The 13,093-nt window shown below is 38.2% G+C and overlaps 4 protein-coding genes across 6 annotated transcripts; 2 read left to right on the top strand and 2 right to left on the bottom strand.

Moving 5' to 3' along the window:
* Positions 1-771: 771 nt before the first annotated feature.
* Positions 772-3,851, bottom strand: rnf170 (ring finger protein 170). Of its 3 annotated transcripts, none has more exons than XM_077498239.1 (7): positions 3,793-3,851; positions 3,238-3,412; positions 3,052-3,130; positions 2,664-2,778; positions 2,142-2,215; positions 1,890-2,021; positions 772-1,756 (listed from the first exon to the last, which is right to left on the bottom strand). In XM_077498239.1, the coding sequence occupies exons 2-7, from the start codon at positions 3,375-3,377 to the stop codon at positions 1,487-1,489; spliced, it is 810 nt and encodes a 269-aa protein (XP_077354365.1). In that variant the 5' UTR covers positions 3,378-3,412; positions 3,793-3,851; the 3' UTR covers positions 772-1,486. The 3 variants fall into 3 exon arrangements, with proteins under 3 accessions (XP_077354365.1, XP_077354364.1, XP_077354363.1); XM_077498238.1 differs by lacking the exon at positions 3,793-3,851 and adding an exon at positions 3,541-3,786; XM_077498237.1 differs by lacking the exon at positions 3,793-3,851 and adding an exon at positions 3,562-3,786.
* A 403-nt stretch (positions 3,852-4,254) lies between these two features.
* Positions 4,255-7,311, top strand: gpn3 (GPN-loop GTPase 3). Its single transcript, XM_077497601.1, has 8 exons — positions 4,255-4,423; positions 4,555-4,663; positions 4,795-4,962; positions 5,153-5,277; positions 5,375-5,490; positions 5,606-5,702; positions 6,386-6,514; positions 7,044-7,311. The coding sequence occupies exons 1-8, from the start codon at positions 4,376-4,378 to the stop codon at positions 7,107-7,109; spliced, it is 858 nt and encodes a 285-aa protein (XP_077353727.1). The 5' UTR covers positions 4,255-4,375; the 3' UTR covers positions 7,110-7,311.
* Positions 7,312-7,331: 20 nt separating this feature from the next.
* Positions 7,332-9,511, top strand: arpc3 (actin related protein 2/3 complex, subunit 3). The gene is made up of 7 exons (XM_077497602.1): positions 7,332-7,487; positions 7,790-7,889; positions 8,164-8,240; positions 8,514-8,582; positions 8,847-8,973; positions 9,089-9,183; positions 9,273-9,511. Exons 1-7 carry the CDS (start codon positions 7,482-7,484, stop codon positions 9,333-9,335), a joined length of 537 nt encoding a protein of 178 aa, XP_077353728.1. The 5' UTR covers positions 7,332-7,481; the 3' UTR covers positions 9,336-9,511.
* Positions 9,512-10,061: 550 nt separating this feature from the next.
* Positions 10,062-11,613, bottom strand: LOC144002404 (ubiquitin-conjugating enzyme E2 G1-like). Its single transcript, XM_077497603.1, has 6 exons — positions 11,395-11,613; positions 10,998-11,100; positions 10,807-10,904; positions 10,551-10,729; positions 10,383-10,479; positions 10,062-10,304 (listed from the first exon to the last, which is right to left on the bottom strand). Exons 1-5 carry the CDS (start codon positions 11,435-11,437, stop codon positions 10,393-10,395), a joined length of 510 nt encoding a protein of 169 aa, XP_077353729.1. The 5' UTR covers positions 11,438-11,613; the 3' UTR covers positions 10,062-10,304; positions 10,383-10,392.
* Positions 11,614-13,093: the final 1,480 nt, after the last annotated feature.

Here is a 13,093-nt window from a genome sequence, read left to right as displayed (position 1 = left end):
TGCTTGATAGTAATAAATTGTGTCTTGCATTACACATCATTTGCCAAACAAAAAAAAGCCATAAAAGTATAGAAGTGATAAGTAATAAAGTACAAATACTTCTTACTTTAAGTATATTTTCAGATACTGTATATGTACTTGAATATTTACTTTTCTGACTTTTTACTTTTCCTCACTACATTTGAAAAAGAGTATCTGTACTTTACACTCCTTGTTTTGTCCTACTATGACAGTGTTAAAAAAAAAAAATCTCTAAATAGAACAGAGGCATTTGAACCGTACTATCTTCTCGGCTTTATCGCAACAGTGTGTTTCTCAATTATGAAGTTTCACACCCAGTGAGCAAGAATTTCATAGCTAATTCCAAAATGATGAGTTATACTATTAATCATTGGTACTGTTTCAATGGTTGATGGCTTGATGCTAGACTGTAACAATTGTGGTGCGGAATGAGCCACGGCTTTGACTTATTTCGAGTTAGTGTCGGCACTCTTGCCCAACCAGTTCACACTTCACAGTATCCAAAACACCCCAAAGGACAAACTGAGGAACAAGTCATCAGAGAAGTTTGAAACACTTATCACAGTAATCTCCAAAGCAGATGGACCCGACAGACATTTTTGGCCCAGAGGTCAGGACCCCTCTCACCCTCCCATCAACCTTAGTATGCCACGAAACTATGTCGACTCTTCATGGCTGCTATTTGGTGGCATGGTGAGTTAAAAAAAAATAAAAAAATTGTCACAAATGTATTAATTGCACATTGCTCAAGCATCACATTTATTTCTCAATTGCAGGTTACAAAATAGACCAATTGTCCAGTATACAGTAAGCACCAGCTCACAGCCACAGGTGCAACATAATAATAGAAAAACTGCAAGTAGAAACATATGATAAGGATAGTTGGCTATTTTACATGAATTGAATAGTCAATAAAATGAAGAAAAGTAGAGTTGCTTAACCGGTTGTGAGAGTCGCACAATAACGACTCGCACATTTGGTGGGTGAATCGTCCAATTCAACAAATTTACCAGTCCCACATACCACGTTTCTGTTGGTGTTAAATCCACTGTAAACAAAGTCCCATCATACAACATACAGTAACCCAGTCTCAAGCAAAATACTAATACTGCATTTCCTCAAATTGTGGCTTCTTGTCAAAAGGAAATCATGTTTCAATCAACCTATTGTATTGGCAATGCAAAAAGGTGAACATAAAAAAAAATAAAATAAAAAAAAAACACCCTCAGTGATGTTTATACACCTCCGACCACTATTTTAAGAAAATACAGTAGAGTCATTTTTTCTAATCACCCTCCAATGAAGATTTGAGCCCACCGGCTACCACATAAGCAAAGCAAACCAGCAGTGTTGATAATCTTCCCTTTCATCATTTATACACGTGCATGTACCTCCACCCAAAAAATGAGCTTCAACTTCCTGGATGCAAAACGCGCAGGACCGTCTTTTAACGGCGAGCGCCGCCTCAGCCGTTCAGTCTCTGCGTGACCACCTCCCGGTACATGATGGAGATGTAGACAAAGAGGAGGAGGATGACGAAGAAGTCGTCCATGAACCCGAGAAGGCCGAAAAGCGCCTCGGGGAGGATGTCGAGCGGCGAGGCCAGGTAGGTGAGGGCTCCGACCAGACAGAGGAGAATTCGGATTCGAAACATCCAGAACAGGCCGCCCATGGAGAACATCTCCCTGAAAGCGTGGCGGAGGAGGGTGGGTACGTCACGCAGCCTGTCCATTAACTGAAGAGAAATGAAAGAGGACAATTATACACCTCCTTATAATCATTTTCTATTAAGTTCTTACTATTGTCTACTCTCAAAATATCTGCTATCTAGACTTTTCCCCTGAATGAAAAATTAGCTTTTTTCTAACCGATCTCGGCTGGCCAGAGAAACGACGGTTGTAATCGTTGATGTCTCTTAAGATAAGCTGAGGCTCTGCCTCGCCATCTTGGACCCTCTGAGGACCGGCATGATCATGGAACAGTGGGAAGAGCAATGTCACCTGGACACAGTGAGGAGAGAAAAAAATAGTTGTATGATAGCTTACATGAAGAAAATCCAAGATTAAGTAAAATATGTAAAAAAAATAAATAAATAAATCAATCAATGTGTTAAGTCTCACTATTTGTCTGCATATGGGACAGTTAATGGCACCCAGCCAGGCTCCATACCGCCAGTAGGCTATAATACAGGAACCTACATGGGAACAGGGGGAAAGCTATATTAAATTACATTAGACTCCGACTTGACTTTATTTATCCCTTTGGGATGGCTACCTCTGGGAAATATATATATATATATCCAGCACCAATAAGAACAGATAATAAAATAAAAAAATAATTCAATCAATCAATAAATAAGGCTATTACACCAGAGATTGAATTAATAATAATAATAATAATAATAATAATAATAATAATAATAATAATAATATAAAAAATCAATCAATCAATAAATAAGGTTATTAGACCAGAGATAATAATAATAATAATAATAATAATAATAATATAAAAATTCAATCAATCAATAAATAAGATTAAATAAATAAATGGAAATGGAAAATGTTCCTCTTGGTTTAATATCTATACCCAGGTAAAAACTACTAAGACAATTTCACCAAACAGCAGCAGTACAATATCCTTACCACAGAAAAGATGACCACAGTTGGTCTCAACAGGTAGAACAGCTTGTTGTAAACACACAGGGCAAGACATGTCTCTATAATACTGCTGCCTGGGTTCCGGCTGTGGATTTTCCTCCTGGGATACATATATTCAAATTAAAACATGCAAAGTTTCACATTGCTATAATTCAGATGACCTAGAATTACAAATGGCATATTATATTAGTTATTTATTTATTTATTTTTTATTTTTTTTGCTGATATCAAGTTTTCATTGTTGAAAATAGGGAGCCAGTTCAAATAGCATTCTACAATTATTATGACTGATTGTTTTTGTACTTATGTGATGTTACAGTTTCCAGTTTTATATGATAACCCTATTTATTACGTCCACTATTTGCCTGCAAACCTGCTCTGTTTGAAGCTGCTGTCGTACAGCTCGTACATGCTCCTGATTCTCCGGATGAATATTCTGCTGCTGATCCTCTCTGAAATTTCAATATGTCATTCATATAATGACGTCAACAACATAAACAACTGAGCAATATGATTTCAGATATTGCAAATAAGTTGTTTTTGAGGTGCATTTGCTTACCTGCAGAGCAGCGTGAGGATGCCTGCCAGGAAGGTGATGGTGAGCACAACAACAAACAGAACTTGGTTGCTCACACCTTCTATTAACGTGTCTTCATCTTGGATAAGGTAGTCCACGTCCCCACACTGATTGTCCGCCATCACCCACACTCATAAACTGATCATTAACTCCATTACTGGGATGAATAAGCATAAATATTGTGCAATTACTTATCGTACTACATAACAACAGGCATGTGAACATACTATATAACACTAAATTTCAGTTAAGATATCTGGATATTAGTCGGCATATTTAACGCACCAGGTTGGTATACTTACTAACCTACTCCCCTTTGCAACAAACTATTTCAGGTGTCGGTCTGTACAGACGTTACTTTCTAGGATTATTAGACATCGCCTGCCAGTAAATGTCGTCTTTCGTGATGTTAAGTTTACAACTGAACAATGGCTATCGTTGCTAAGCATAGCAAAAGACCTCGTACGTCAAATAATTTACATTTGCTGCTAGCTGCTAGCAAGCCACTACCGTTTTGACAAGCGTCTTGAGTCTTACCGAAGATGTTCTGCGAATGAGATTTCCTGGTTCCACGGCGCATGACCCCCCACTGACAAGTATGAGGGAATCCCATTGACAACTGGCTTTATATTATTATTATTATTATTATTATTATTATTATTATTATTATTATTATTATTATTATTATTATTATTGTAACTATATTTCCCGTCCTCTACCTATTTTTCAATGCAATATTCCTTGTGAGTTCCTGGTTTTATGGTGTTTGTATACACTACAGTAGAAACTTTCAAATGATATTTATTTTAGGATTATTGAGATAAGGTGACGTGAGTCTCTTTGGACCAAATGTTTTCACGGGTCTTTTCCGGGTCACTCTTGTTACACTGTCGCATTCCCTATGTAATCTTATTCTTTGAACATCTCCGGTCAAAGCTGCGGCGCTGTCAATTCACAGTTTTAACGTTAGATGGCAGTAGTTTTTCCTCAACAGCAATATTACTTTTATCAAATGGTTACGAAGAAGAAGTGCCAGGTCTTCTGTCGTTGCAGAAAATGCTGTTATCTCGAGTAGGGGACTAGTTTTACAAATATTTATTTGTTTAATTGTGGGGGAAAAATGCCTCGTTATGCTCAGATAGTGATGGGCCCTGCGGGTAGCGGTAAGGTAAGTTGTCCGACTATTCTTTAAATGCCAATTTGAGGTATATATTCGAGTTGGCATCATAGCATAGCTAACTTTAGCTAACAACAATTCAAGACACACGCGCTTTACTTGTTTTTGTTTTACTTTTATAGAGCACCTACTGCTCCACGATGATCCAACACTTTGAGTCTTTGAACCGTTCTGTTCAAGTGGTCAATCTGGACCCTGCGGCAGAGCATTTTGACTACCCTGTTATGGCAGGTGAGTGATACCACTCGATCTCACAGTCCACCAGTACTCAGTAGATCAAAAGCTTGATCACAATAAATGTCCCTATTATTGGGACCAGGTATGATTTGTGATATGATAACCTCTCGGTTATCTGTTGTCAGACATTCGTGAACTCATCCAGGTAGATGACGTGATGGAAGATCAATCTCTTAGATTTGGCCCTAATGGTGGTCTGGTCTTCTGCATGGAATATTTTGCCAACAACTTTGACTGGCTCGAGGAAGCTTTGGGCCACGTAGAAGATGATTACATCTTGTTTGACTGCCCAGGTGAACATACATTTCATTTTCCATTTCCAGGTGTCTTACATTACAGGTAGCTGACTTTTGTTGGGAAAAATTCACACGTCATTGTTTAAAGGTTTTTGGTGGCTGATTCTGTCTCACTTCAAATGTAAATAATATAAGTACATTTATCGAAATTGGGTGCTTTTAAGATGAACACGTTTACCTTTTCCAGGTCAGATTGAGCTGTATACTCACCTCCCTGTCATGAGGCAACTGGTGGAGCAGCTACAGCAGTGGGAGTTTCGAGTGTGCGGAGTCTTCCTGGTGGATTCCCAGTTCATGGTGGAGTCTTTCAAGGTTGCGTTTTATTTTTCAGATTAAACACACCATTTTATATATTCTTAATTTGACATGATTCAAATGTGGAATTCATTTATGTTTCCTCTGACTACAGTTCATCTCAGGAGTCATGGCGGCACTGAGTGCCATGGTGTCATTGGAGATTCCCCAAATAAACATCATGACGAAAATGGATCTGCTCAGTCCCAAAGCCAAGAAAGAAATTGAACAGTAAATGCAATTTATGTGGTACCTTGAAGTACATTAAACTCCACTAAGCAGAAGTAGACCGTATAAACATTTTGAAAATGTTTGTCCCTTAAATGTAGCCTTCTGTTTTCACAAGGTACCTTGATCCTGATATGTACTCCATGATGGGGGATAATTCTGACAGTATCAGAAGTAAAAAGTTCAAGAAGCTGACCAAAGCTATTTGTGAACTGGTAAGGCAGTTTATCTGATGGCTGTAATTTATGGATACAACTGGTGATTTATTTTAATAAGTGATTAATCTTTTTTTTTTTTTTTTTTGGCAAATTAGATTTAAAAAAAGTTTTCATTTTCATGCCTTTATTCTAAAACAAGTCAATATTTAAAAATAATAAAATAAATAACGGTGCATAAAATGAACAAACAAAAAATGATTCTGATTGAATTACTGGCTTGGTCTGTAATGTTTCAGAAAATAGGCTAAAATGTGAATCATTGTTTTCCAAAGTAAGAACAGATTTGTGCAAATGTTTATTTTGAGGGAAAAAACCCCACCAAGATAAACAGTCTACTTTCACTGTGAATACATAAATCTGAGAATATTTACTTGTTGAAGGATTTGGACAATTTTAAATTACCGGTAAGTAAAGTCTCCAAATGATTAATTCATTCTCAAAAATAATTATTTTTATGTTATTACATGTCAACTCATCGTTGCACCTCTGCTGTGATTTTATTTTTACAAGAATCATAATTTGCCAGAATCGTGTTTGTTGCATTGGTCAATGACACGTGTCTACTGCTCTCGAAATTTACTTGTACAAAGTACCCATAATTTGGAATCTAACTGATGATTTGATCCCATCCCAAGCGGATGATGTGTGGTCATGTTTGAAAGTTCTCTGTTTGTCTACAGATTGATGACTACAGTTTGGTGAGATTTATGCCTTTTGACCGCACCGATGAGGAAGGTATTAACATTGTACTACAACATATTGACTTCTCTATTCAGTACGGAGAGGATCTGGAAGTCAAGGAGCCAAAGGTAACAAGTATAATTCCTTTTATAGGGAGACGAGTCCTTGATTTACGACGGAATTCAGGTCATACTGTGGGCAATGTTATCTGAAACTGTATGCAAGCCTATTACTAACTTACGCTAATCAAGGACTAAAGACAAGGAGTAAATAATTTTAGGAGACACATTTAAATAAATAAATTAAATTGACAATATCACATATAGCTGGTAGTAAAGCATGTCTCCTTGTAAGATGTGACTGTATTCTTACACAGCTCTGCAAACTATGGTAGTACTTTGTATGCTGCTTGTAACTGATAGCATAATTATAGTATTTGCATGAAAAACTCTTGTCTTGAAAATGAAACAAACAAAAAAACATTTAGGTACAGCAATGGTGTCTTGTGTGTTCTTCTGCTACGTGATCATTTTTATGATGTGCCTCATCCATGTCCTGAATATCCTGTTAATTTTGGCCGTCGTAAATCCGGGACCGCCTTGAAAGTATAATTTTGATTAAATAGGCATTCACTTCCCATTCTCTCCTCTTTCATAGGACACCGATGAAGACCATGATGACACTAATTATGATGAGTTTTTTCAAGGCCAAGTGGAAAGCTGAGTGTCATTTCAGGACTTGACTTTTCCATTAAACTCCCGAAAAAGCAAATGAAGAACAGGAAGTGTGGCTAAGGGCCTTTATGTGTGGCTGTCTTTTTTTTTTTATATATATATATATCCTCTTGGTCTTTATTGTGACGTTGTGTTGGAAAATACGTTGTAAATATTATATTTTAGTAATAAATAAATACATATCCAAACTGCATCTTCGCTTTCCTGGGCAAAAAAGCGTTATGGCGCCCCCTTGCGGCCATTTTGTAAAGTGCTGCGTGGCCTCTTCCTGTTTCAACAGAAGGGTGGAAAAGGCGGAAGCAGCATCGTACGGTTCTAAAATTGGTCGCTGAGTGGTTAAATTCATTATTTGTTCTTCACCATGCCGGTAAGTGCTTTCATCGTTCGTGGGTAGTGAATACAGTTCCGAACTGAAAATGTACCGAACAACTCGTAAAGTGTTGGGTTTGCTAGCTTTGATGTTAGCATCTTAGGCTAGGAAGGTTAGCAATCGCTCCCAAATGAAAGGGCTTGTAACTGCTTCAGTCAGCATCTGATGATGAACCTTGTTAGGAATGTTAGTGCTAACGTTTTATTTCGAAGTAGTAGCAGTAAAACGTGCGACAACGATGCGAGCAGCCGCCGTGAGTTTGGAACATGTTAGCAGCTGTGTTGAACCTCTCTTGTCAGGCGTATCATTCAACCATGCAGGAGGAGAACACCAGGACGGTGGGGAACATGGCGTTACTGCCCCTTAAAACACAGTTTAAGGGACCGGCAAGAGGAGACGGTGAGTGGCATGATTTTATCTGCTCGTACGCTAGCAATTTCCTCCTCTTCAAAGTAACTACATTGAATAGTTTGTAGCTAACTTCCTGTATTGATAGTTCCGAACATCCGGGCATTTCTGATATTTCCGCAATGCATTTTTTTCTTTACACGGTGTAATAATAGTACTTTTTTTTCTTTTCCCCCATCCAGTGTGGTCCTGATAGTTGACTAAAAGTCCTTGTAATTGTCTTATGACACAATACAAATGTGCAGCATGTTTTTGTCTATTTCAGGCATAGATTCTGACATTATTGACGAGGCTATCTACTACTTCAAGGCTAATGTGTTTTTCAAGAACTACGAGATCAAGGTGAGACATTGCCACGAGCATCATGCGGCTTCATTTCACACATTTCAAGCCGTCACACAGAATGTTGAAGGACAAAACAACTCCACTGACTACAGCTCATGCATTTTATGATGAAGTAACTGTGCACTTAATTCCTTAACATGCCCAAGCTTGCGTCCTCTCACTGCCAAGAGTGGGAATTTAAAAACGTTTGGAATTGCGCTACTCCTGTGTGAATGAAATCAAATGCATTTTTTTTTCATGTAGCATTCAACATGTGCGTGTTTGTTTCAGAATGAGGCAGATAGGACGTTGATTTACATCACACTCTATATTTCGGAGTGTCTGAAGAAGCTGCAAAAGGTAAATCATAATTAAAGCTGATGTTTCTTTGAGGTAAAAGTGAAAAGGGTAACATTTTAACACAAGGTTATTCTAGTATAAATATAAATTCATGCAAAAGAACTCAAGATTTCTATGCGACATGAGAATTTATTGGTCTGTTTGTGTGGCATGTTTGACACATTTTGGCTATGGAAACAAAGTCCACAGACCATTTTTTAGTATTTTAATGTAACACTTTTTAAATAATCACAGAAGTCTACATGTTTGCGTGTTACTCTGCAGTGCAGCTCCAGGGGCCAAGGGGAGAAGGAGATGTACACGCTCGGTATCACCAACTTTCCCATTCCCGGAGAGCCTGGCTTTCCTCTCAACGCCATGTACGTCAAACCCGCTAACAGGCAGGAGGAAGGTGAGATGGTGCTCTTGGTGATATTGTTTATGTGCTCTGAAAGAGGATCCAGATAAGAACATTTATAACAATTGAACAAAAGCACATTCATGATAATGTGTTCAACTTTGTCCAGACACGATGAGGTTGTACCTCCAGCAGATCAGACAGGAGACCGGCCTGAGGCTATGTGAGCGTGTGTTCGACCCCCAGACAGACAAACCCAGCAAGGTGAGTCTACTTTGTACACTTTGTTTACATTTATGGACCAGATGTTTTGCTCTCAAAAACTTGTGACCATCCTGGTCTGTTTCTTTCAGTGGTGGATGTGTTTCGTTAAGAAGCAGTTCATGAACAAGAGCCTGTCTGCTCCAGGACAGTAAATAAGCAGCGTGCAGTGTTTTCATCTGCGCCTGCCAGATGGACGCGTTATTTCTTAAGGTCTGAGTTGTTTTTTGTGGTGCAATTTTATACTCTTTGAGTTAAGGATGTGTCCTCACTTAAAAGTGAATGTTAAATTGAGCTGTTGCTTAATTCAATAAAGCAATTAGGGATGTGGGCCTATGTTGTTCTGTGTTCTAAATGTTTTAAGTCACATTTGCAGTACTATCAAGTTGTACAAGACATTTTTATTTTTGTCATAATTTAAGGCACAGATGTCTTCCCACTAATGTAGAGCACCTGGATTGGTTTTATCACCTTTTATTCAAGAAACTTGATTAAATTACTTCTAAATCTTTTCATCCCATGGAACCAGAAATGAGGGATTAATCAGGATGACTGTAAATTTTGCATATTTTTTTTTTCACCCAGCCTTTTACAATTAAAAATGATGCACATTAGGCAGTCTCAAATAAGTTGGAAGCGAAAACGAGTTTGAACGATAGTTCACTTTATTTCACACTGTATTGTCCTCTCAAACATACCACAACTACTCTAGTAACACTTGCCCGAGCAAAGATGGTAAATCAAACATTATATTCTAATATGCCCTTTTGTTTTTCCACAACACTTAGCCCTCAGTTTGTTTAAAAAGAAAAAAAAAGGCACTGTAGGCTGTATGGCTCAGTGTGGCAGGTGTACTGTTACCCCCCCCCACCCCCCACCCCTCCCTTTTCAAAAAACAAAAACCTCTTCGCTGGTTCTCATTTCAAAAATAAATACGTTATTTAAAGACAAACTAAAATTTTGGATATGCTGCATGTATCGAGATTCTGGGGGGAAAAAAAAAACATGGCTTGTGCAGAACAGTTGTTACATCTTTTGAAATCTGGAAAACACGTCTCATTGATGGGTCAGAAGTGGACTCTCGGCATTCCTGGTCTACCTCAGCAAGTTGTTAAATCCCCAGTCTGAAACAAAACACAACCCAATCAAACTTAACATGACTTTGAGCGCAACTCTGACACGTTTCAAGTTATTGCACTCACTTATGAGCTGTCAGTCAAAAGCCATCTCTTGACTTTTCCGCACACAACGTGCAACCTTTTTCTTAAAAACACCCTTTGGATCATCACGCCACTCTTTCTGCATAAAAAATGTGAGAATTTAACCTTTATTTTGAAAGGTGTCAAAGTTTGACTTGGGTAGGAACTTACTGCTGCGTCAACGTTGGCGGGAGAGTCGCCGTTGGGGTCTGCCAACATGGAGATGACGCTGATCATTATGGTCTCCACTGTATGGATTGGCAACCAGCGCTCCTCCGGCTTCTCGTAGCCATACTTGTCTTCTCCAGGCTCGTGCAGGATGGAGATACAGACTTCACCATTCTTTGCAACTACCAAAAAATGGATGCATGACTGTTAAAATGTGAACCCTGGTTGTACATGAAGATGATTGAAATTAAATACAAACCGTTTGGGTGCCATATTTCTGTGATAAACTTCATTTTAGGTGGTCTTAAAGGATAATCCTGTGGAAAGGTTAAAGTGGCCTTGAAGAACCCTCCTTCACTACAAAGAATGCAAACATAAACGTAACCAGTTAAAATTGACCAATTAAATCACTTCAACGTGATTGCCAATGACTGGATGATCGTCACGTACAAGAGTGTGTCCTGGGGTCCAATGACGACCACTTCCCACTGAAAGATGTCATTGTCATCCACAAGACCAGCCGAGAAACCTTCCACTGGGTTCTTGTTCAGATCTGAAAGGTAAAGTGATAATATACTGGCGAATAACACGTAAACAACACTGCTGAATACAGCTGGTGATCGAGTCCTTTTCACTGATCCTCGTGCTCTAAGTGAGAACTTCACGTGTGAGCCAGTGATTGAGCAACAGCAGCTAGCCTAATTTGTAAGTGTCCACTATTTGTTCATTAACGCACTATTATACGAGACAACGTCTCAACCAAACAAAATCTTACTTAAACGCTGTAGTTAGAATATACCACAGAGCAGCGCCTCCAGTTGGCGATAGCACCGCTTTGCTAACTTACCTGCTAATTGTTTACGTAGCAACAATGCCGATTGACCCGTCATTTTCCCCCTAACTAAAACTTTACTATGCTATTTTAAGGTACTTTCTCTAAAAGGTTTCAGGCAACAGACGCCGATATATACATTTGACAACATCCACGTTTCGTCGTTCTCTAATGACGCCGATCACACAAGCTAGTAGTGAAAAAAAGATCACAGGAAGCTTGAAATGACTATGACTCAACAATTTTCCCTCAGAATGACTGGTAGGTAGCCACGCTATCACAGCGTGTCAGTATTTGAAAGAAATTTGTGAGGAAAACCAATTAAGTGACACATTTTAGTGAGGTTTTTGTCGACGATCAGAAAACGTCATTTTTATGTGCGCGTGAGTTGGGGGCTACATTTGACACTACAACAGCAAAGTATACCTGCAAGACAAAACCTGGGGGATACACGTAGCTCTATGTAGATGTTATTGATTTTTCAATGTTAATTCATATATTTAAAACACTTTTATAATAATATGCCAAAAATATACCCTATCACATCAACATACATTTAAAAAAAATAAAATCGTAGGTCAAGTAATCGCGAATTATTTCCTTTCCTGTTTCTAACAAATATGACATCATCGGGTTGCGCGCGCATATTCGAAGCCGAAAGCATGGCGTAGTGTGTATGTACATTAATAGTGCAAATAAAACGTACTAATGTAATGAAAATATTAGAACCAAAATATAATATTTTGGTTTATATTGATGTTGAAAGTGTTGCCTCATTCATATACATAAGGTTTATGTTAATATACAAATATTGTGAGTTAAGTTTCGTTCAAATATTTTTAGACTGATAAGATTGGGGTGACAATCGTCAATTTTTTTTGTACATTAAGTGACATTTTTTTTCTCTCTCTTCTGTTTGTCCTGTCATTTGTACTGACTGATGATGTCATACCAAACTGAAGGTTATCGCCCCAAATGCTGTAATTTTCACAAGCTTCAAGGACAGTGAGTGACACAGACAATACAACCTAGGACACTGATGGCGAAGAACAACCAGGCATGCCTGAGGCCTTGACTTCTCCATTCAGTGCTGCACAGAGAAAACTCTCATAACAGGAAACACTGATGAAAAGTGATGAAACATTTTTTTTACAAGACGTCAGACAACATCCATGTTCCGTTGTTCTCTTAATTACGTGGATCACATAAGTTGGGGTGAGAAAAAAAAGCTCAAAGGAAGCTTGAGATTTTTAAACAATTTTTTCTTGGTCACTCCTACCAGGTAACCATCCTGTCAGTATTTGAAAGAAATCAGTGAGAAATACCAATTAAGTGACAAGTTTTGGTAAGTTTTGTGTTAATAAACAGAAAAAAAGGTCAATATTTTGTGTGTTTGTGGAAGTGTACTCTTAACAACAATAAAGTAAGCCTGCAAGACCAATAACGGACATATTTACATTAGTTTATAGAAATTGCACGTAAACGACCTACAATCACTAATAACACTGAATATTGAGGCACTTAGTTGCTAATGCATGCTCACATTGTGATACGAGTCATTTTGTGGAGGAACTCAAACAAATTACGTTCCCCTCCATCTGGCGATTAGTGTGGATCTTAAATGTAGGTGACCAAAACATGCCTACTGAAAATTAAACTGCACTAATAAACTAACCACCAGAGGTTGCTGGAACAGCACAAATGTAAATTAGTC

Source organism: Festucalex cinctus, chromosome 15 (assembly GCF_051991245.1).
Source record: "Festucalex cinctus isolate MCC-2025b chromosome 15, RoL_Fcin_1.0, whole genome shotgun sequence".
In the NCBI taxonomy this organism is placed as follows: domain Eukaryota; kingdom Metazoa; phylum Chordata; class Actinopteri; order Syngnathiformes; family Syngnathidae; genus Festucalex; species Festucalex cinctus.
The sequence above is the reverse complement of the archived record's forward strand: the minus strand, read 5'-3'. Positions and strand labels throughout refer to the sequence as shown.